Raw genomic sequence first — 22,142 nt, 5'->3', positions numbered from 1 at the left:
GGGTGTTGGGGGCACCCAGGACACTTAAAGGGGGCTGGGGGAATGTTGGGGGACCCGAGGGATTTGGGGGTGCGGTGAGGGTGCAGGGGGGCTGGGGGTGGTTTGGGGGTGCAGGGGGCCCTTGCCTTCAGGCGGGGGGCCGGGCCCCGGGGGGCTCCGCAGCCGCTGCAGCTTCGCTTCCAGTTCCAGGTTGCGGCTCTCGGCCTCCTGCAGGCGCCTGGGGCGGGGGGGGGCATGTGGGGACCCCCGGGGACACCCCCGGGGACACCCCCGGGGACACGTGGGGACCCCCCGGGGACCCCCCCCCACCCCCCGGTGTCCCTCCCCCGTGGCACGGTGTCGTACCGGGGGTCCCTGCTGTCACACCCCCCCCCCCTCTCCGTACCGGCTGCTCCCCGGTTGTGTCCCCCCGCCCCGGTGTCCCGTCCCCGTCCCCCCCGTACCGGGCCAGCCCCTGCCCCGCCGCCCGCAGCAGCCCCAGCTCCCGCTCCAGCGCCGCCCGCCCGCTCCGCTCCGCCGCCAGCGCCGCCCGCAGCTCCGCCACCGGCCCCGGCACCGGCACCGGCCCCGCCTCCTCCGGTAACGGCCCCGCCTCCTCCGCCACCGGCACCGCCTCCTCCTCCGCCACCGGCACCGGCTCCGGCCGCGCCTGCGGGAACCGCGTCTGCGTGGGGACCCCCGGCATCCCCCCCCCCCCTCTTTCCCCGGGGCACCGGGACCCCCGCCGCCCCCTCCCCGGGGCAACCCCCCTCCTCCCGGGGCACCGACCCCCCCTTCCAGCACCGGGACCCTCCGGATACCGCCCCGCCCCTCCCCGCCCGGGATCGGGACCCCCCCGCCCCCTGGGCACCGGGACCCCAACTCCCCCCCCACGTACCGGCGCCTCAGGGGGTGCCCGGGGGCTCCGTGCCCGGGGGCTGCACGGCCGGGGGCGGCGTCCGTGGGGGGCCCCTCGGTGGGGGACCCTTTGGGGGTGGGCCCGTGGGTGGGGGCGCCCTTTTGGGGAGGGGTCGCTGGGGATGTGGGGGCCTCTTTTGGGGGAGGGGCTCGGGATGCGGGTGCCCCTTTTTGGGGGGGTGCTCCCGTGGGTGGGGGGCCTGGGGTGGGGAGCCCCCAGAGGTGGGGGCTCCCCGAGGGGAGGGGGCCCTGGTTGTGGGGGTGCTCCCATGGGTGGGGGTGCCCCTGAAGGTGGGGGGTCCTGTGGGTGCAGGGGTCCCCTCGGGGGGTCCCCTCGGGTGGGGGCCCCCGTAGGCAGAGGGGGCCCTTTCTGGGGGGGGTCCCCGGGGGTGTGGGGACCCTCTGGGATGGGGGGACCCCCAGAGCTGGGGGGGGCCCCATGGCCGGGGGGGCCCCCGGGGGTGGGGGAGTCCCCCTGGCCGGGGGGGTCCCTATGGCCAGGGGGGTCCCCACGCCTGGGGGGGTCCCCGTCTCCGGGGGGGTCCCCCAGTCCCCCTCCAGCTCCGCGGCCATGTCCTGGTCCCACTCCTCATCCTCATCTTCCTCTTCATCCTCCTCCTCCTCCTCCTCCTCCTCCTCCCTGGGGCAGGGACACACACAAACACACACGGGGGGGTGTCTCACCTGGGGCCCCCCCCACAGCGACCCCCCCCCCAGGGGACTCCCCCAGCCCCCCCAATCTCTCCAGTGCCCCCACCACTCCCAGTTCCCCCCATCTTGTGTGCCCCCCCCCACCCCGAGACCCCCACCCCTCCCCATCCTGGGAACACCCCCCATGGGACCCCCCCCTCCCCGGGGACCCCCTCCAGCCCCCGTGCCCCCCGTGCTCACTCGGGGTCTCCGCGGGCGTACGAGTACCCCACAAAGGGCAGGTGCAGCCCCAGTTCGGGGGGTCCCAGGGGTCCCCGGGGGCTCCTGGGGGAGGGGTGTTAGACATGGGGGCACCAAGGGGGGTTGGGGGCCCGGGGGGCCCAGGATGGGGTCCCATGGGAGGGGGGTCCTGGGGATGGGGGTCTCAGGGGGTCCCACGGGGGTGGTCGCGGGGGGCCCGGGGGCTCCTGGGATGGGGTCCCGTGGGGGGTGGGGGAGGGTCCCCGAGGGGTGGCAAGGGATGGGGGTCCCACGCGGGGGGCAGGGGCCTGGGGATGCCCAGGGGGATCCCGGGGGTTCCATGGCGGGGGGCCGGGAAGGGGGTGTCCCGAGATGGGGGTCTCATGAGGGGGTCCTGGATAGGGGTGCGGGGGTCCCCGGGGAGAGGGGGCACTCCCGGGATGGGGTCCCGTGGGGAGGGGGCCCCGGGGGGGTGTCAAGGGACGGGGTCCCCGGGGTTCCCGGGACGGGGTCCCGTGGGGAGGGGGTCCCCGGGGGCTCCCGGGATGGGGTCCGGTGGGGAGGGGTCCCGTGGGGAGGGGTCCCCCGGGGGGGCAAGGGATGGGGTCCCCGAGGGGTCCCGGGACGGGGTCCGGTGGGGGAGGGGGTCCCCGGGAGGGCTCCCGGGATGGGGTCCGGTGGGGAGGGGGTCCCGTGGGGGAGGGGGTCCCCGGGGAGGGTGTCAAGGGATGGGGTCCCCGGGGAGGTCCCGGGATGGGGTCCGGTGGGGAGGGGGTCCCCCGGGGTGGGGGGCAAGGGATGGGGTCCCCGGGGGGTCCCGGGATGGGGTCCGGTGGGGAGGGGGTCCCGTGGGGGGTCCCGGGACGGGGTCCCGTGGGGGAGGGGGGTCCCCCGAGGGGGTCCCGGGACGGGGTCCGGTGGGGCAGGGGTCCCGTGGGGGAGGGTGGTGTCCCGGGGGGTCCCCGGGCTGGGTCCCGGGGGTGGGGGGCGCCCGGGGCCGCCGCCGCCGCCCGCACCGGCTGGCTGAGGCAGTCGTCCAGCACGTCGAAGTTGGAGGTGTCGGCGGCGCCGGCGGCGGCGGGGGCGAAGGGGGCGGCGCGGCGGAGCGCGGCCCAGCGCAGCCCCGCGAACAGCGGCAGCCGCCGGAAGTCGCGCGCCCCGCCCCGCCCCAGCCGCGCCTCCCGCGCGCACAGCAGCCCCGCACCAGCGCGCGGGCCGCCGCCGGCACCCGCGGCCACGCCCCCGCCACGCCCCCGCCGCCTCCGCCCCCCCCGCCGCCGCTGGCTCCGCCCTCTCCCGCCGCCGGCTCCGCCTCCGCTTCGTCCGGCTCCTCCGGTAGGTGGAGGTGGTCCTGGGGGCGGGGCCGGCCTCAGCCCCCGTGCCCCCAGTAACGCCCAGTAACCACCCGGAGCCTCCCAGTAACCCCCTCGGTGCCTCACAGTAACCCCCCCGGTACTCCCCGGTGCCTCCCAGTAACCCCCAGTTAACCCCCAGTAACCCCCAGTGCCTCCCAGTAACCTCCCAGTAACCCCCTCGGTGCCTCCCAGTAACCCCCCGGTACTCCCCCGGTGCCTCCCAGTAACCCCCAGTTAACCCCAGTAACCCCCAGTGCCTCCCAGTAACGCCCCAGTAACCTCCCAGTGCCTCCCAGTAACCCCCTCGTACCTCCCAGTAACCTCCAGTAACCCCCAGTGCCTCCCAGTAACCCCCGGTGCCCCCAGTAATCTCCCAGTACCCCCCAGTGCCCCCTGTAACCTCCCAGTAACCCCCTCAGTGCCTCCCAGTAACCCCCGTGCCCCCCAGTAACCCCCCAGTAACCCCAGAAAATCGCCGTGCCCCTAGTAACCTCCCAGTAATGCCCCAGTGACTCCCAGTAACCCCCAGTAACCTCCTAATAACCTCCCAGTAACCCCCCAGTGCCTCCCAGTCCCGCCCAGTGCCCCCCAGTGCCCTCCCAGACCCCCAGTGCCTTCCCAGTTCCCCCCAGTGCCTCCCAGCATCCTCCAGACCCGTCCCAGTGCCTCCCAATGCCCTCCCAGTGCCCTCCCAGCATCCTCCATACCCCTCCCAGTGCCCCCCAGTGCCTTCCCAGTTCCCCCCAGTGCCTCCCAGCATCCTCCATACCCCTCCCAGTACCCCCCAGTGCCTCCCAGTGCCCTCCCAGCATCCTCCAGACCCCTTCCAGTGCCCCCCAGTGCCTCCCAGTGCCCCCCAGTGCTTCCCAGCATCCTCCAGTCCCCTCCCAGTGTCTCCCAGCATCCTCCATACCCCTCCCAGTACCCCCCCAGTGCCTCCCAGCATCCTCCAGACCCCTCCCAGTGCCTCCCAGTGCCCCCCAGTGCCTCCCAGCATCCTCCAGACCTCTCCCAGTGCCCTCCCAGCATCCTCCATACCCCTCCCAGTGCTCCCCAGTGCCTCCCAGTGCCCCCCAGTGCCCTCCCAGCATCCTCCAGACCCTTCCCAGTGCCCCCCAGTGCCCCCCAGTGCACTCCCAGCATCCTCCAGACCCCTCCCAGTGCCCCCCTGTGTCTCCCAGCATCCTCCATACCCTTCCCAGTTCCCCCAGTACCCCCCAGTGCCTCCCAGTGCCCTCCCAGCATCCTCCAGACCCCTTCCAGTGCCCCCAGTGCCTTCCCAGTTCCCCCAGTGCCTCCCAGCATCCTCCAGACCTCTCCCAGTGCCCTCCCAGCATCCTCCAGACCCTTCCCAGTGCCCCCCAGTGCCTTCCCAGTTCCCCCAGTGCCTCCCAGCATCCTCCAGACCCCTCCCAAGTGCCCCCAGTGCCCCCCAGTGCCCTCCCAGCATCCTCCATACCCCTCCCAGTCCCCTCCCAGTGTCTCCCAGCATTCTCCATACCCCTCCCAGTACCCCCCAGTGCCTCCCAGTGCCCCCAGTGCCTCCCAGCATCCTCCAGACCCCTCCCAGTGCCCCCCAGTGCCTCCCAGTGCCCCCCAGTGCCTCCCAGCATCCTCCAGACCCCTCCCAAGTGCCCCCAGTGCTTCCCAGAATCCTCCAGTCCCCTCCCAGTGTCTCCCAGCATCCTCCAGACCCCTCCCAGTGCCCTCCCAGTGCCTTCCCAGTTCCCCCCAGTGCCTCCCAGCATCCTCCAGACCCCTCCCAGTGCCCCCCGGTGCCCTCCCAGTACCCCCCAGTGCCTCCCAGTGCCCTCCAAGCATCCTCCAGACCCCTCCCAGTGCCCTCCCAGTGCCTTCCCAGTTCCCCCAGTGCCTCCCAGCATCCTCCAGACCCCTCCCAAGTGCCCCCAGTGCCCCCAGTGCCCTCCCAGTGCTCTCCAGTGCCCTCCCAGTGCCCCCAGTGCCTCCCAGCATCCTCCATACCCCTCCCAGTGCCTCCCAGTGCCCCCAGTGCTCTCCAGTGCCCTCCCAGTGCCCCCCAGTGCCTCCCAGCATCCTCCATACCCCTCCCAGTGCCCCCCCAGTGCCCTCCCAGTGCCTCCAGTGCCTCCCAGCATCCTCCAGACCCCTCCCAGTGCCCTCCCAGTCCCCCCCCAGTGCCCCCCGCACCTGGAAGTGCAGGGTCTTGGCGTAGGTCTCCAGGACGGTCTCGGCGAAGAAGGGCGTGCGCCCGAAGAACATCTCGTAGGCCAGCACCCCCAGCGCCCACCAGTCGCACTCGGGGCCGTAGGAGCGGCCGGGGTCCTCCACCGCCAGCAGCATCTCGGGGGACAAGTAGTCGGGGGTCCCCACGGCCACCGAGGAGCGCACCTGGGGCGGGGGGAGAGGGGCGTGGGCCGGGGGGGGGCCGGGGACCCTCGGAGCGGGGGACGAGGGGGACGGGGGCATGGGAACAGGGGATGGGAGGACGGGGGGCGCTGGGAGGTGGGGACGGGGATGGGGACGTGGGGATGGGGAGATGGGGACATTGGGAGAGGGGACATGGACATGGGGAGAGGGGGACGTGCGGCATGGGGACATGGGGATGTGGGGATGGGGACATTGGAACGGGGACATGGGGACATTGGGAGAGGGGACGTGGGGCATGGGACATGGGGATGTGGGGATGGGGACATGGGGACATTGGAACGGGGGACATGGGGACATGGGGAGAGGGGACATGGACATGGGGAGAGGGGGACGTGGGGCATGGGGATATGGGGATGGGGGAGGGAGATGGGGACATTGGAATGGGGGACATGGGGACATTGGGAGAGGGGGACGTGGGGCATGGGACATGGGGATGTGGGGATGGGGACATGGGGACATTGGAACAGGGACATGGGGACATGGGGAGAGGGGACATGGACATGGGGAGAGGGGACGTGGGGCATGGGGATATGGGGATGGGGGAGATGGGGACATTGGAATGGGGGACATGGGGACATTGGGAGAGGGGGACGTGGGGCATGGGACATGGGGATGTGGGGATGGGGACATGGGGACATTGAACGGGGGACATGGGGACATGGGGAGAGGGACATGGACATGGGGAGAGGGGACGTGGGGCATGGGGATATGGGGATGTGGGGAGGGGAGATGGGGACATTGGAATGGGGGACATGGGGACATTGGGAGAGGGGGACGTGGGGCATGGGGACATGGGGATGTGGGGATGGGGACATGGGGACATTGGAATGGGGGACATGGGGACATGGGGAGAGGGGGACGTGGGGATATGGAACATAGGGTAATGGGGATCAGGCCCAAGGGGACATGGGGACATTGGAACGGGGGACATGGGACATTGGGAGAGGGGGACGTGGGGCATGGGACATGGGGATGGGGGAGATGGGGACATGGGGACATTGGAACGGGGGACATGGGGACATTGGGAGAGGGGACATGGACATGGGGAGAGGGGACGTGGGGCATGGGGATATGGGGATGTGGGGAGGGGAGATGGGGACATTGGAATGGGGGACATGGGGACATTGGGAGAGGGGGACGTGGGGCATGGGGACATGGGGATGGGGAGATGGGGACATGGGGACATTGGAACGGGGACATGGGGACATGGGGAGAGGGGGACGTGGGGATATGGAACATAGGGTAATGGGGATGAGGGACATGGGGACGAGGGGACATGGGGACATGGGACATTGGGAGAGGGAGACATGGAACATGGGGACATGGGGATGGGGAGATGGGGACATGGGGACATTGGAACAGGGGACATGGGACATGGGGAGAGGGGACGTGGGGCATGGGGACATGGGGATGGGGGAGATGGGGACATGGGGACATTGGAATGGGGGACATGAGGACATGGGACATTGGGAGAGGGGACGTGGGGCATGGGGACACTGGGAGAGAGGGACATGGGGACATGGAACATAGGAACATGGGGATGGGGGAGATGGGGACATGGGGACATTGGAACAGGGGACATGGCGACATGGGGATGAGGGACATGGGGATGTGGGGACATGGGGATAAAGGACATGAGGATGGGGGACATGGGGACATTGGAACAGGGGACATGGGACATTGGGAGAGGGGGACGTGGGGCATGGGGACATGGGGATGGGGGAGATGGGGATGGGGGGACATGGGACATGGGGACATGGGACGTGGGGACGTGGGGATGGGGAGGTGGGACATGGGGATGGAGGACATGAGGATAGGGACATGGGGACATTGGGATTGGGGATATGGGGACACGGGAATGGGGGACATGGGATGTGGGACATGGGGACATAGGGACAGGGGGCATTGGAGGGGTAACGGGGGCAAGGGGATGGGGACATGGGGACATTGGAACACAGGACATGGGGACATGGGGGAGGTGGGACATGGGGACATGGGGATAGAGGACATGAGGATGGGGGACATGGGGACACAGAGACAGGGGGCATTGACAGGTGATGGGGGACATGGGGTGGGGGAGGTGGGACATGGGGACATGGGGACATTAGAAACGGGGACATGGGGTGGGGAGGAGGGACATGGGGACATGGGGACATTAGAAACGGGGACATGGGGTGGGGGAGGTGGGACATGGGGACATAGCCATAGGGGACATTGGAACAGGGGGATATGGGGACATGGGGACATGACGGGGGACATGGGGACTGGGGACATGGGACTGTGGGGACAGGGATGGGGGATCCTCGGGGTACTCGTAGCGGGGTTGAGCTCCGGGTCACCCCCTGTCCCCCGTCCCCGTCCCTCTGTCCCCATGTCCCCTTGTCCCCGTCCCCACTCACGGTGCCATCAGGCCCCAGCTTGAGGCAGGAGCCGAAGTCCCCGAGGCGGACGTGGCCCCAGCGGTCCAGGAGGATGTTGTCGGGTTTGATGTCCCTGCGGGGGTGGGGACCTCTGTCACCCCCCATGTGTCCCCCCTCAAACCCCCCATGTCCCCCGAGTCCCCCCCATGTCCCCCATGTTGCCTCTCTGCTCCCTGTCCCTCCATGTCCCCCTTTGTCCCTCCATGTCCTCAGGTGCCCCTGTGACCCCCGTGTCCCCCCCATGTCCTTCCTGTGTCCCCATGCTCCTCCTTTGTCCCCTCCATGTCCCTCAGATCCCTCTCATGTCGCCATGTGTCCCCATGTCCCCTGTTTCCCTCCCCGTGTCCCTCCCTTGTCCCCCCACCCGTGTCCCTCAAGTCCTCACCTGTGTCCCCTGTGCCCCCATGTCCCTCCTATGTCCCCCCCGCTCCTCCTTGCGTCCCCCAGTCACCCCCGTGTCCCCATACCTGTGTCTCCCCCCGCCCCGTGCCATGTCCCACCGTGTCCCCATGTCCCCCCTGTGGCCCCAGCCATGTGCCATGTCTCCCCATGTCCCCCACATGTCCCCCACCCCATGCCATGTCCCCCTGTGTCCCCATGTCCCCCCATGTGGCCCCAGCCCCGTGCCATGTCCCCCGTGTCCCCATGTCCCCCGTGTGTCCCCAGCCATATGCCATGTCCTTCCGTGTGTCCCCATATCCCCCCATGTCTCCAGCCCCGTGCCATGTCCCACCCGGTCCCCATGTCCCCCGTCTGTCCCTAGCCCCGTGCTGTGTCCCCCCATATCCCCCCATGTGTCCCCAGCCCCATGCCGTGTCCCCGTGTCCCCCGCACATGTCCCCAGCCCCATGCCATATCTCCCCATGTGTCCCCAGCTCCGTGCCGTGTCCCTGTGTCCCCCCTGTGTGTCCCCAGCCCCGTGCCGTGTCCCTGCCTGTCTCCCCAGCCCCGTGCCATGTCCCCCCGTGTCCCCATGTCCCCCGTATGTCCCCAGCCCCATGCCATGTCCCACTGTGTCCCCATATCCCCCCATGTGTCCCCAGCCCCGTGCCATGTGTCCCCATGTCCCCCCGTGTGTCCCCAGCCCTGTGCCATGTCCCACTGTGTCCCCATATCCCCGCCGTGTGTCCCCAGCCCCGTGCCATGTCCCACCATATCCCCATGTCCCCCCGTGTGTCCCCAGCCCCATGCCGTGTCCCTGCCTGTCTCCCCAGCCCCGTGCCATGTCCCCCCGTGTCCCCATGTCCCCCGCGTGTTCCCCCACCCCGTGCCATGTCCCCCATATCCCCCCCGTGTGTCCCCAGCCCCGTGCCGTGTCCCCGTGTCCCCCCGTGTGTCCCCAGCCCCATGCCGTGTCCCTGCCTCTCTCCCCAGCCCCGTGCCGTGTGTCCCCGTGTGTCCCCGTGTGTCCCCAGCCCCGCGCCCACCGGTGGACGTAGCCCAGGCGGTGGACGGAGTCGATGGCCATCACCAGCTCGGCCAGGTAGAAGCGGGCCATGGCGAGGGGCAGCCGGTCCCCAAATTTGCTGAGCAGGGTCAGGAGGTCCCCCCCCACGTAGTACTCCATGACCAGGTACTGCGGGGACACGGGGGACAGGCGGGGCATGGGGACACGGGCGGGGCACAGGGACACGGGGATGGGGACACAGGAGTGGCATGGGGACATGGGGATGGCACAGGGACACGGGGATGGGGACACAGGAGTGGCATGGGGACATGGGGATGGCACAGGGACACGGGGATGGGGACACAGGAGTGGCATGGGGACATGGGGATGGCACAGGGACACGGGGATGGGGACACAGGAGTGGCATGGGGACATGGGGATGGCACAGGGACACGGGGATGGGGACACAGGGGATGGCATGGGGACATGGGGATGGCACAGGGACACGGGGAGGGGGACACAGGAGTGGCAGGGGGACATGGGGATGGCACAGGGACACGGGGATGGGGACACAGGAGTGGCATGGACATGGGGATGGCACAGGGACACGGGGATGGGGACACAGGAGTGGCATGGGGACATGGGGATTGCATGGGGACAAGGGGATGGGACAGAGGAGTGGCATGGGGACACAGGCATGGCATGAGGACATGGGGATGGCACGGGGACATGGGGATGGGGACACGGGCATGGGACGGGGACAGGAGATACAACCATGGCATGGGGACACAGGGGTGGCATGGGGACACAGGGGTGGCATAGGGACACGGGGGTGGCATAGGGACACAGGGGTGGGGACATGGGGACGGCATGGGGACATGGGGATGGGGACACGGGGATGGGATGGGGACATGGGGCACATGTCACAAGGCATGGCGTGGGGACGGGGGCTACAGGCACAGCATGGGGACACAGACATGGCCCAGAGACGTGGGGGACAGCGTGGCATGGGGACACGGGGGTGGGGACAAAGGCATCGCACAGGGACACAGGTGACAGCATGGCATGGGGACACGGGCACGGCAAGGGGGTCCAGGGAGGTGGACATGGCACGGGGACAAGGGGTCATGGCATTGTACGGGGACATGGGGACATGGCCTGGGGACAGGGGGACATGGGTATGGTGTGGGGACAGCGTGACATGGCCTGGGGACAGGGGGACATGGTGTGGGGACAGGGTGACATGGCCTGGGGACATGGGGCTCCCTGGGGGCACCCAAGGGTGCTGGGGGCTGTTCTCTGGGGACAGCCAGGGCTGTCCCCGGGGTGTCCCCATGAGGGGTGTGTCCCCATGAGGGGTGTCCCCAAGGGGGGGTGTCCCCAAGGGGGGGTGTCCCCAAGGGGGTGTCCCCTCACCAGGCACTGGGGGTCCTGGAAGGCGAAGTGGAGGCGGGTGATCCAGCGCTGGTCCCCCCGCGCCAGCACCTCCCGCTCCTCCCGGAAACAGGACACCTGGGGACAGGGGACACGGGTGGCATGGGAGTCCCCCCCCCACCCCCCCAGGGTCACCCCCGGGGTCACCCCCAGGCACTGAGGTCACCTCTAAGGTGTCCCCCCCCCTTTCTCAACCCCAGGCATTGGGGTCAGGGTCAGCCTTAGGGACCCCGTGTCACCCCCCGCCCAGTGCCACCCTCTCCGTGTCACCCCCCCAGTGCCACCTCTGTCCCACCCTCTGTCCCCGTCATCCCGTGTCCCCTGTGGGTCCCCAGGACCCCCTTGTCCCCCTCCCTCCCTGTCCCCAGGTCCCTGTGTCTCCCCCACATCCCCCATGTCCCCCACCCTCCCACCACCCCCGTGTCCCCCGTGTCCCCCGTGTCCCCCGTGTCCCCGCGTGTCCCCTCACCTCTCCGCGCCGCAGCATGTCCCACTTGTTCATGATCTTCATGGCGTAGATCTGCCCCGACTCCTTCATCCGCACCACGGCCACCTGCGGGGCCACCCGCGTCACCCGCGGTGTCACCCACGGTGTCACCCGCGGTGTCACCCGTGTCACCCCCCGGTCCCCCTCACCTCGCTGAAGGCCCCGCGCCCGATCACCTTCAAGATCTCAAAGTCGCTTCGCTGCAGCTGCAGCTCCTGCACCCGGGCGGCCACCGGCTCCACTGCGGGGGGCACCCATGGGTGAGGGGGGGGCAGGACCCATGGGTGGGGGTGTCAGCTACCCCGGAGGGGGGGGATTTTGGGGAGCAGCTCAGATTTGGGGGAGCGGGGGGCGCACAACCCTAATACGAGCCACTGGAGAAGCCACTGGGGGGTGGGGGCTGGGGCATTGGGGGGTGCATGGGGTTTGGGGGGTATTGGGGTACGGGGGGTGCCCAGGGTGGGGGCTGCTTAGGGGTGTGGCTGGATTTGGGGGGGCTGGATTTTGGGGAGCTCTGGGGGTTTGGGGTTGGCCTAGGGGGGCTGATGGGGTTTGGGGTACCCCGGGGAGTCCCTGGGGGGTCGGGAGCGGACTTAAGGGTGGGGGGGCTCTGGGGTTTGGGGGCCCAGGGAATTTGGGGGCCCTGGGGTGGGGGTGTCGGGGGGGACAGTGAGGTTTGAGGGGGTCCCAGGGGTTTTGGGGAGGGAGGTGAAGCGGCTGAGGGGGTGACAGGTCCCGGGGGTCAGGGTGCGGGGGGTGACACCCTCGGTGCGGCGGGGGGCGGCCGCGCACCCGCAGCCCATTTATGGCCGCGCAGCGATCGGCGCCCGCGGGGGGGCCGGGCCCGACGTGCCCAGAAAAGGAGCGGCGCCGCCGGCCCCCCCCGCCCCGGGACCCGGGCCACCGGGACCCCCCGACCCCCCCCAAAAGGGACCCCCGCGGCCGGCCCCGGTCCCACCGCTTCCCGTGCCGGACCCCCGGTACGGACCGCCCGCCGCTGTCACCCCCCCGGTGACACCCCCACCCCCCGGTCCTGCTCCTGACCCCCGTACCGGGCTCCCCAGTCCCAGCCGTGCCCGTCCCGGTCCCCGGAGCCCCCGGTCAGGGGCTCCCCGGTCCCGTACCCCCGGTCACATTACCCCCCCCGGTCCCGTACCCCCCAGTCCCGTACCCCCGGTTACATTACCCCCCCCGGTCCCGTACCCCCCAGTCCCGTACCCCCGGTTACATACCCTCTCCGGTCCCGTACCCCCGGTCATGGACTCCCCGGTTCTGTACCCCCCCAGTCCCGTACGCCCCCAGTCCCATACCCGCCCCTCCCCGGTCATGGACTCCCCGGTCCCGGACTCTCCGGTCACATACCCCCCGGTCCCGTACCCCCCGGTCCCGTACCCTCCCGGTCCCGTACCCCCCCGTCCCGTACCCCCGTCCCCTCCGGTCCCGTACCCCCCGTCCCGTACCCCCCCAGTCCCGTACTCCCCCCCCCAGTCTCGTACCCCCGGTCCCGTACCCCCCGTCCCGTACCCTCGTCCCGTACCCCGTCCCCCCCGGTCCCGTACCCCCTGTCCCGTACCCCCCAGTCCCGTCCCCCCGGTCATGGACTCCCCGGTCCCGTATCCCCCAGTCCCGTACTCCCCCCAGTCTCGTACCCCCGGTCCCGTACCCCCCGTCCCGTACCCCGTCCTGTCCCCCCGGTCCCGTACCCCCCGTCCCGTACCCCGTCCCGTCCCCCCCGGTCCCGTACCCCGTCCCCCGGTCCCGTACCCCCGTCCCGTCCCCCGTCCCCCGGTCCCGTACCCCCCCGTCCCCCCGGTCCCGTACCCCCAGTCCCATCCCCGGTCCCCCCGGTTCCCCCGCCGCTCACCCCAGCTCAGGAAGTCCCGGACGTGTCTCTCGCTCTCGCCGCCGGTGTCTCCGGTGCCGGTGCCGGTGCCGGCGGGGTCCCGGTGGCGCAGCCGGTGCCGCAGCCCCCCCGCCAGCCCCAGCAGCAGATCCAGCAGCGCCTCCAGCCCCAGCGCCCCCCGCCCCAGCGCCAGCTCCCGCAGCCGCTCCCGCCGCCCCGGGGGCGCCGCCATCGCCCGGCCCGGCGGGGCCGCTCAGCGCCGCCTCGCCCCCATCCGCCCACCGGCAGCGGGGCGGGGGTGGGCACGGCCGGAGCAGCACCTACGGCGGCGGGGACGGCCGGTAAGCGGCAGCGGGCGGGGGAGCAGCTGCCCGCGGGGCTGGGGGACCCCCTCCCCGGGACCCCCCCCCCCCGGGGCACCGGGACACCGGGCCCGGGGGACACCGACCCCCCCCCCCCCGCGACGCCGGGACCCCCGCTGGGACACCGTGCTACCGACCCCCGGGACACCGGTCCCGGGACACACCGCCCCCCGGGACACTCCGCTAGCGATCCCCGGGGCACCGGGACACCGGGCCCGGGGGACACCGACCTCCCCGGGACACCGGGACCCCCCGCTACCGACCCCCGGGGCACCGAGACACCTCCCCCCCGGTACACCGGGACCCCTCCCGCCCCGGGACACCCCGCTACCGACCCCGGGGCACCGATACCCCCGCCCCGGTACACCGGGACCCCCCGCTATCGACCCCCGGGGCACGGAGACCCCAGTCCCGGGGGACACCGACCCCCCGGGGCCGCCCCCGCCCCCCGCTGCCCCCCCGGTGCCGCAGCGCCCCCCACCGGCTGCCCCCGGCGCCTCCGCCGCTGCGGCCGCCGCGCTGCGCTGCCGGGACCGGGACCGGGACCGGGGCCGGGGCCGGGGCCGGGTGGGGCCCACCGGGAGGGGGGGGGGGGGCGGTGCCCCGCGCGTTGCCCTTTTAAAGCGCGCTGGGAGGGCGCCGCCGCCTTAACCCCTTCCTGCCCCTATAGGAACCCGTCCTGCCCCTATAGTGACCCGCCACGGACTCCCCGTCCCCTACAGAGACCTCACAGCCCCTCCCCCGTCCCCTATAGACCGCACAGACACCCCTCCCCGATCCCCTATAGACCTCACGGCCCCCTATAGCCCCCACATCACCCTATAGCCTCCTCCCCGCCCTGTATTTCCTATACCCCCCAGCAGTCCATCCTATACCTCTCAGCCCCGTACAGCCCGTCTACCCCTCCAGAGCCCCCCTCCTATAGCTTCTCTATCCTCCCCCATAGCAGCAATATCCCTAATGGCTCCTATAGCTCCTATATGCCCCATAGCACCCATACCCCTACGGCCCACTATACTCCTTATACCCCCCTATAACACCCATATCCCTATACCCACTATAGGACCCATACCTGCTATAGCTTCCTATCCTTACAGCTCTCTGTATCAGCCACACCCCCATACCCCCTATAGCTCTCTATAGCACCTCCTATAGCCCCTCAAGCACCCGTACCCCCTATAGCTCCCTATAGCCCCCCTAGCACCCATACCCTTATAACGTCTGTAGCACACATACCCCCTATGGCTCCCTATAGCCCCCGAGCACCCATACCCCTATAAGTAAGTCCTATAGTCCCCCATAGCACCCATACCCCTATAAGTCCTATAGCCCCCATAGCACCCATACCCCTATACCCCCTATAGCGCCCTGTACTACCATACTCCCTACAGCCCCCATAGCACTCGTATCCCTATACCCCCTATAGCACCTATAGGCCCCGTAGCACCCATACCCCTAATACCCCTATAGCACCTGTACCCCTATAGCCCCCATAGCACCCATACCCCTATAACTCCTATAGTCCCCCATAGCCCCCCGTATCCCTATACCCCTATAGTACCCATACCCCTACAGCCCCCATAGCACTCGTATCCCTATACCCCTATAGCCCCTCATAGCACCTGTACCCCTATACCCTCTATAGCCCCCATACTGCCGTGCCCTATACCCCCATAGCACTCATACCCCTATAGTCCCCTGTAGCACCCATATCCCTATACTCCCTATAGCCCCCCCGTACCACCTGTGCCCCTATACCGCCCATAGCACCCATGCCCCTATAGCCCCTATAGGCGCCCCATACTACCGTACTCTTTTACTCCCTATAGCACCCATACCCCTATACCCTTTATACCCCTATACCCCCTATAGTAGCCATAACCCTATAGCTCCTACAGCCCCTTGTAGCACCCATAGCTCTATACTCCCCACAGCACCCATACCCCTATACTCCCTATAGCCCCCCGTAGCACCGTACTCTTATACTCTCTATAGTACCCATACTCCTATACCGCCTATATCCCCTACAGCACCCATACCCCTATGCCCGCTACAGTCCCCCGTACCACCCATACCCCTGTAGCCCCTATAGCACCCATACCACTATAGCCCCTATAGCTCCCCGTAGCACCTATATCCCTGTACCCCTATAGCACCCATAGCCCTATACCCCTATAGCCCCCATAGCACCTGTATCCCTATACCCCTATAGCACCCATGCCCCCGTGCCACCCATACCCCTGTAGCCCCTATAGCCCCCATAGCACCCGTATCCCTATACCCCCTATAGCACCCATACCCCCCGTACCACCCATACCCTGTAGCCCCTATAGCACCCATACCCTATAGCCCCCGCATCCCTATACCCCTATAGCACCCATATCCCTATACCCCTATAGCCCCCCATAGCACCTGTATCCCTATACCCCTATAGCACTCATACCCCCCGTAGCACCCATACCCCTATACCCCTATAGCTCCCCATAGCACCTGTATCCCTGTACCCCCGCCTATATCCCTGTACCCCCTATAGCCCTATACTTCCCCCCCCCCAAAAAAAAGGCGAAGGCGCCGGGCGGGGCTGGGTGACCTTTACTCTGGGCGAGGGGAGCAGACGGGGGGGGGGGGGGCTGGGCCCCTATAGCGCAGGGGTGCGGCCATGGGTGCGGCCGTGGGTGCGGTCGTGGGTGCGGCCGTGGGGTGCGGGGCCCCCAAAAACGCGGGCGCCTCAGGAATACATGGTGAGCTGCAGCCACTGCGGAGAGAAGGCACCGGGGGGCTATAGGGGCTCTATAGGGGCTATAGGGGGCCGTAGGGGCTACAGGGGGGCTGGGGGCCACCCCAGGGGGATTTAAGGGGTCCCTGGAGGCTTTGGGGTCACCCTACAGGGATTTAGGGGGTCCCTATAGCGACCAGGAGCACCCCAAAGGAGCCCCCTATAGGATTGGGGTCACCCTAAAGGGATTTAGGGGGTCCCTATAGCGACCGGCAGCACCCCAAAGGAGTCCCCTATAGGATTGGGGTCACCCTAAAGGGATTTAGGGGGTCCCTATAGCGACCGGGAGCACCCCAAAGGAGTCCCCTATAGGACTGGGGTCACCCTAAAGGGATGTAGGGGGAGTTCCCATAGGGATCAGGGCCCCCCTATATGGATTTGAGAGGGCTCTAGAGGGATTGGGGGGGGGCTCTGCTGCGCTATAGGGGTGTTGGGTGCTCTATAGGGAGCTGGGGTGCTCTGTGGAGATTTGGGGACCCCCTATAGGCATCACATGGGGGGGCCTTATAGGGTTTTGGGGAACTTTATAGGGATTTGGGGGCCTTATAGGGATGGGGGGTCTTATAGGGATTGGGGGGCTTATAGGGTTTTGGGGGACCTTATAGGGATTTTGGGGGACCTTACAGGGATTTGGGGGCCTTATAGGGATTTGGGGGCCTTACAGGGATTGGGGGGGTCCCAAAACCATTAATGGTGACCTATAGGCATTTGGGGGGGGGCTTCATGGGGATATAGGGGCTCTGCGAGGATTTGGGGGTGCTCTATAGGGACCGGGGCACTCCATAGAAAATTGGGGTGCTCTATAAGGGCTTGGGGTGCTCTACAGGGATATAGGGCCTGGAGGGGCAGAGCCAGGGCGGGTTTGGGGGCCACCTCCTTCCCCCACCCCTGTGGGACCCCCAGCTCTTGGGGACCCCAAAAAGGACCAGGGGACCCCAAAACCACCCCTGGGGGGGGGGCACCCCAAAACCCCACCTCCTGGAGGCTGACGCGGATCTGCCCGCTCCCGTCCCGGTCCAGCGACTTGAAGGCACCTGGGGGGAGCCCCAAAAGCAGGGGGACCCCAAAAGCGGGGTCATCACCCTGCCACCCCCCCGCAGTCCTGTCCCCCCCAAAATTTTGGGGTCCCCCCTTACGGAACATGGCGTCGAGGCGCACGAGGCAGCTGATGAAGTTGTCGAAATCGAGGTTCCCCCTCTCGTCGCCGTAGCGACGGCCCAGGACCCCCCAAAGCGGGGGCGGCAGCCGGAAACCTGGGGGGGGGGGGGGGTGCCAACACATGACCTTTGACCCCAAAAACCTGCACCCCAAAACACCCCGCAGCTCCCCAAAATGGCCCCACGGCCCCACAATGTCCCCACCGCCCCCTCCAAAACCCTGGACCCCCCAAATACTCCCCAAAATACCCTGACCCCCCCAATATCCCGGCACCCCAAATATCCTGGGGTCCCCCAAATTTCCCCAGCACCCCAAATACTCCTGCCCCCCCAAATACTCTGGGCCCCCCCAAATTCCCCTGACACCCCCAAATACTCCTGGCCCCCCAAATACTCTGGGCCCCCCCAAATTCCCCTGACACCCCAAATACTCCTGCCCCCCCAAATACTCTGGGCCCCCAAATTCCCCTGACACCCCCAAATACTCCTGCCCCCAAATATCATGGGCCCCCCCAAATTCCCCGAACCCCCAAATTCCCCAGAGCCCCCAAATACTCCTGCCCCCCAAATACACTGGGCCCCCAAATTCCCTCGAACCCCAAAACACCCCGACACCCCAAATACTCTGGGCCCCCCAAACTCCCCAGACCCCCAAATTCCCCCAACCCCCAAATACTCCTGCCCCCCAAATATGGGGCCCCCCAAATTCCCCTGACACCCCCAAATATTCCTGCCCCCCAAACTCCCCAGACCCCCAAAATCCCCTGATACCCCCAAATACTCCCACCCCCCAAATTCCCCTGGGGCCCCCAAATCCCTCGACCCCCCCAGCCCCCAATGCCCCCCAAATTCCCTGCACCCCAAACCTGCGGCCTCGAAGGCCCCGGCAGCTCCTGCACCCCGATAGTGCCCGAGCAGTCGGTGTCGAACTGCTTGTAGATGCACTGGGGGGGGACACAGCAGTTTTGGGGGCCCCCTGTACCCCATATCCCCCCCCAATTTGCACCCCCCACCCCCCGTGTCCCCCGACTCCTCCCCTGCCCCAAGATTAGGGGACCCCATTGCCTCCACACTGCCCCCCTCCCCAATTTTGGGGTCCCCAGGGTCCTTGTGCCCCCCCAATTTTGGGGTCCCCCGGGGGTCCTTGTGCCCCCCCAATTTTGGGGTCCCCAGGGGTCCTTGTCACCCCCTCATTCCAAATTTGGGGGGTTTCAACGCTCTCCCCAGAATTGGGGGTCCCCCCATGCTCTCCCCCCCATTTGGGGGTCCCCACAGAGCCACGCTGCCCCCTCCCAGCATTTGGGGGGGGACACCCCATTTTCCCAACACCCCCCCAACATTTTGGGGGTCCCGGCAGGGCCCTTATCCCCCCCCCCCCCCTAAATTTAGGGGTCCCCCTTGGGGGGGGGGGGGCCCCACTTCTCCTACAACTCCCCAAGATTTGGGGCTCAGGGAGGAGGGTCCCCATTTCCCCTACACCCCCACATTTTGGGGTGCTCAGGCAGGTTCCTTATAGCCCCCCCTCACATTTTGGGGGGAGGATTTGAGGGGGTCCCCCCCCCGATTTTGGGGTGCCCCCCGATTTGGGGGTGCCCCCCCCTCACCTGCCACTTCTTGATGTTGTTCCACAGGTACTTGAACTCCTCGAAGCCGAGTTTCCCCGTCGTGTCGCTCTGGGGGGGTGGTCAAGGAGATTTTGGGGGGCAATGGGGACCCCCCCAAACTCCCTGCACCCCAAAAATTAACACACACCCCCCAAAAAAAAAAAAAAGGATACGTCCATCACGGCCACCATGCTGCGGCAAGTGTCGAGGCCAAAGCCGTCCGTCTTCAGGTCGGGATCTGGGGGGGGGAGATGATTTTGGGGGCCCCCGGATTCCCGCCCTCCCCACCCCCAAATTGCCCTCCCAAAGTTTTCAGCAAAATGGGAATGTTTTGGGGTGCCCCCCCGTGGGGATTCTCTAGTGGCTGCTATAGGGTTGTGCTCCCTTTCTCCCCCTTTTCCCAGCCCTGGTGATTTGGGGGTCCCAGGGCCCCCCAGGGTGTCACCCCCCAAGGTGTCACCTCCCCCCGGGTGTCACCCCCCCGTTTTTGGGGGGCACTCACGGCGGGTGACGACTTTGTTGAGGATGTTCATGAGCTCGGTGGGACTCACCTCCATGTCCTGCCAGAGACGGGCGTGGGGGGCCCGGGGTGCCCCCACCCTGGGGTGCCCCCCCAAACCCCTGCCCCAGGGGCCCCCACCCTGGGGTGCCCCCCCCAGACCCCTGCTCCAGGGTGCCCCCCCAGACCCCCACCTTGGGGTGCCCCCGACCCCTGCCCTGGGGTTCCCTCCACCCTGGGGTCCCCCCCTGGGGTGCCCCCCCGGGGTGCCGCCCCCACCCAGACCCCCACCCTGGGGTGCCCCCCAACCCCCACCCTAGGGTGCTGCCCCCCAAAACCCCTGCCCCGGGGTCACCCCCCGGGGTCACGTGTCCGCCCCCAGTGATTGGGGGCTCTGGGATCCCGGGGGGGATCCCGGGGATCCAGTGACCCACTGGGGGTTGGGTGCTGGGGGTGCAGGAGGGCGGGGGGGATTCGGGGATCCAGGGGATCCCGCAGGGTCTGGGGATCGGGGGGGATCCAGCGAGGATCCCCAGGGGGCTGGGGGTGCGAGGGGGGTGGGGACCCTGGGGGCTTTGGGGGATCCCGGGTAGCAGAGGGGGGATCCAGAGGGATCTGGGGGATCCAGGGGAGTCTGAGGGATCCAGTAGGATCTGGGGACCCCAGGGGGTTGGGGGATCCTGGGGGTCAGGGGAGTCCTGGGAGGCTGGGGAGGATCGGGGCGGGGGGGGATCTGGGGGATCCAGGGGATCTGGGGGATCTAGTAGGGTCTGGGGATCGTGGGGGGCTGGGGGTGCTCCCGGAGGATCCTGGGGATCTGGGAGATCCGAGGGGTGCAGTAGGGGATCCCTGGGGGCAGAGGGGTCGGGGGCTGTGGGGGGATCCTGGAGGGCTGGGGGGTCCTGGGGGGTCGAGAGGATCCCAGAGGCTTGGGGGGATCCCGGGAGGATCCCGGGGGTCTGGGAGATCCAGGGGGATCCAGGGGGATCTGAGGGATCCAGTAGGGGATCGCTGGGGGTAGAGGGGCTGGGGGGGGATTGGGGGATCCTGGAGGGCTGGGGGGGGATCCCGGGGGCCTGGGGGGATCCCGGGAAGATCCCGGGACTTGTGGGGATCCCGGGAGGATCCCGGGGGATCCCGGGGGATCCAGCGGTGACTCACGTCCCCGGCGAGCTGGGCGAAGAGCCGCCGGAACTGCCGCACCTCCTCGCTCTCGTTGGCGTCCACCGTGGAGATGTGGGTGCGGGGGGCTGGGGGGCACGGGGGGGGGGGTCAAGGGCACCCCAAACCCGGGGGGACCCCGCCGTGGGGATGGGGTCCCCGGGGTGGGGGACCCCGAAACCCGGGGGGGTCAGAGGTCACTTACTGGGGGCTCGGGGTTATACTGGGCGGCCGCTTCGCTGCGGGGGAGTCGGGGGTCAGAGCACCCGGGGGACCCGGCCCCGGTGTCACCCCAACCCCACGTCCCCAATGTCCCCGTGTCCCCAATGCCCCGAACTCGTGTCCCCCAACGCCGTGTCCCCAGTGTCCGCCATGTCCCCCTGTGTCCCCCCAACCCCGTGTCCCCCCACCCCACGTCCCCAATGTCCCCCATGTCCCCAATGTCCCCCAATCCCTTCCCCGTGTCCCCCCACCCCACGTCCCCAATGTCCTCCCATGTCCCCAGTGTCCCCCGTGTCCCCAATGCCTCCCCATGTCCCCAATGTCCTCCCATGTCCCCAGTGTCCCCCAATTCCATGTCCCCAATGTCCCTCCATGTCCCCCCATGTCCCCAGTGTCCCCCCAACTCCATGTCCCCAATGTCTCCCCATGTCCCCAATGTCCCCCATGTCCCCCAACCCCACGTCCCCAATGTCCCCCCCATGTCCCCAGTGTCCCCATGTCCCCCATGTCCCCCCAACTCCATGTCCCCAATGTCCCCCATGTCCCCAGTGTCCCCCCAACTCCACGTCCCCAATGTCCCCCCCATGCCCCCAGTGTCCCCCCAACCCCACGTCCCCAATGTCCCCCGTGCCCCCCAACCCCACATCTCCCATGTCCCCCCCACCCCACGTCCCCAGTGCCCCCCCACGCCGCGTCCCCCCGCGTCCCCAGTGTCCCCTCACCTGATGGCGCTGATGACGCCCCAGGACCCCCATGGCCCCCCGGCGCCGCCCCCGCCCCCCGCTCAGCAGCCCCCCAGCACCGAGCCGATGCCCCTGGGGAGCCCCCCGCCCCCCTGCCCCTGCCCCCCCAGCAGCCCCTTCACCAGGAACATGGTCCCCACCAAGGGGGCACTGGGAGCACTGGGGGTTACTGGGAGCACTGGGGGAGCACCGGGGGGTTACTGGGAGCGCCGGAGGGGGGTACTGGGGGTTACTGGGAGCGCTGGGGGGGCACTGGGGGGGTACTGGGAGCGCCGGAGGAGGGTACTGGGGGTTACTGGGAGCGCTGGGGGGGCACTGGAGGTTACTGGGAGCACTGGGAGACACTGGAAGAAAAAGAGAGAGCAGCGTTAGGTGACGTCACGCAGCACTATAGGCTCCTCCAGAGCCTATAGCCCCGCCCAGGCCCTACAGACACCCCCCCATCCTCCCTGGGCCCTATAGACACCCCTAGAGCCTATAGACACCCCCAGACCC

General features: G+C 68.6%; 2 protein-coding genes across 2 annotated transcripts in view; both read right to left on the bottom strand.

Annotated features, from left to right (window-relative positions):
- Nucleotides 1–24: 24 nt before the first annotated feature.
- Nucleotides 25–14,063, bottom strand: DMPK (DM1 protein kinase). Its single transcript, XM_072848737.1, has 14 exons — nucleotides 13,967–14,063; nucleotides 13,145–13,443; nucleotides 11,430–11,521; nucleotides 11,263–11,346; nucleotides 10,776–10,871; nucleotides 9,400–9,548; nucleotides 7,952–8,045; nucleotides 5,313–5,513; nucleotides 3,094–3,139; nucleotides 2,787–2,986; nucleotides 2,082–2,182; nucleotides 878–965; nucleotides 444–649; nucleotides 25–217 (listed from the first exon to the last, which is right to left on the bottom strand). Exons 2-14 carry the CDS (start codon nucleotides 13,353–13,355, stop codon nucleotides 25–27), a joined length of 1,761 nt encoding a protein of 586 aa, XP_072704838.1. The 5' UTR covers nucleotides 13,356–13,443; nucleotides 13,967–14,063.
- Nucleotides 14,064–16,062: 1,999 nt separating this feature from the next.
- CAPNS1 (calpain small subunit 1) overlaps nucleotides 16,063–22,142 on the bottom strand; it is a 91,630-nt gene continuing 85,550 nt past the window's right edge. Inside the window, 9 exon segments of the mRNA XM_072848795.1 lie at nucleotides 16,063–16,240; nucleotides 17,237–17,295; nucleotides 17,398–17,514; nucleotides 18,285–18,299; nucleotides 18,302–18,362; nucleotides 19,023–19,091; nucleotides 19,196–19,260; nucleotides 19,525–19,582; nucleotides 20,683–20,771. Coding sequence (XP_072704896.1) covers nucleotides 16,214–16,240; nucleotides 17,237–17,295; nucleotides 17,398–17,514; nucleotides 18,285–18,299; nucleotides 18,302–18,362; nucleotides 19,023–19,091; nucleotides 19,196–19,260; nucleotides 19,525–19,579 — 468 coding nt within the window. The 5' untranslated portion in view covers nucleotides 19,580–19,582; nucleotides 20,683–20,771 and the 3' untranslated portion in view covers nucleotides 16,063–16,213.

Source organism: Ciconia boyciana, chromosome 33 (genome assembly GCF_034638445.1).
Source record: "Ciconia boyciana chromosome 33, ASM3463844v1, whole genome shotgun sequence".
NCBI classification, from domain to species: Eukaryota; Metazoa; Chordata; class Aves; order Ciconiiformes; family Ciconiidae; genus Ciconia; species Ciconia boyciana.
The sequence above is the reverse complement of the archived record's forward strand: the minus strand, read 5'-3'. Positions and strand labels throughout refer to the sequence as shown.

Bases quoted from the DNA above. Each gene is read 5' to 3' on its own strand.
- DMPK (XM_072848737.1), bottom strand. From the start codon at position 13,355: ATGGCGGCGCCCCCGGGGCGGCGGGAGCGGCTGCGGGAGCTGGCGCTG. The intron at 9,549-10,775 runs GTGAGGGGACAC...GTGTCCCCGCAG, and splicing joins TCCAGGACCCCCAGTGCCTG to TACCTGGTCATGGAGTACTA. The intron at 8,046-9,399 runs GTGGGCGCGGGG...CCACCCCCGCAG, and splicing joins CGCCTGGGCTACGTCCACCG to GGACATCAAACCCGACAACA.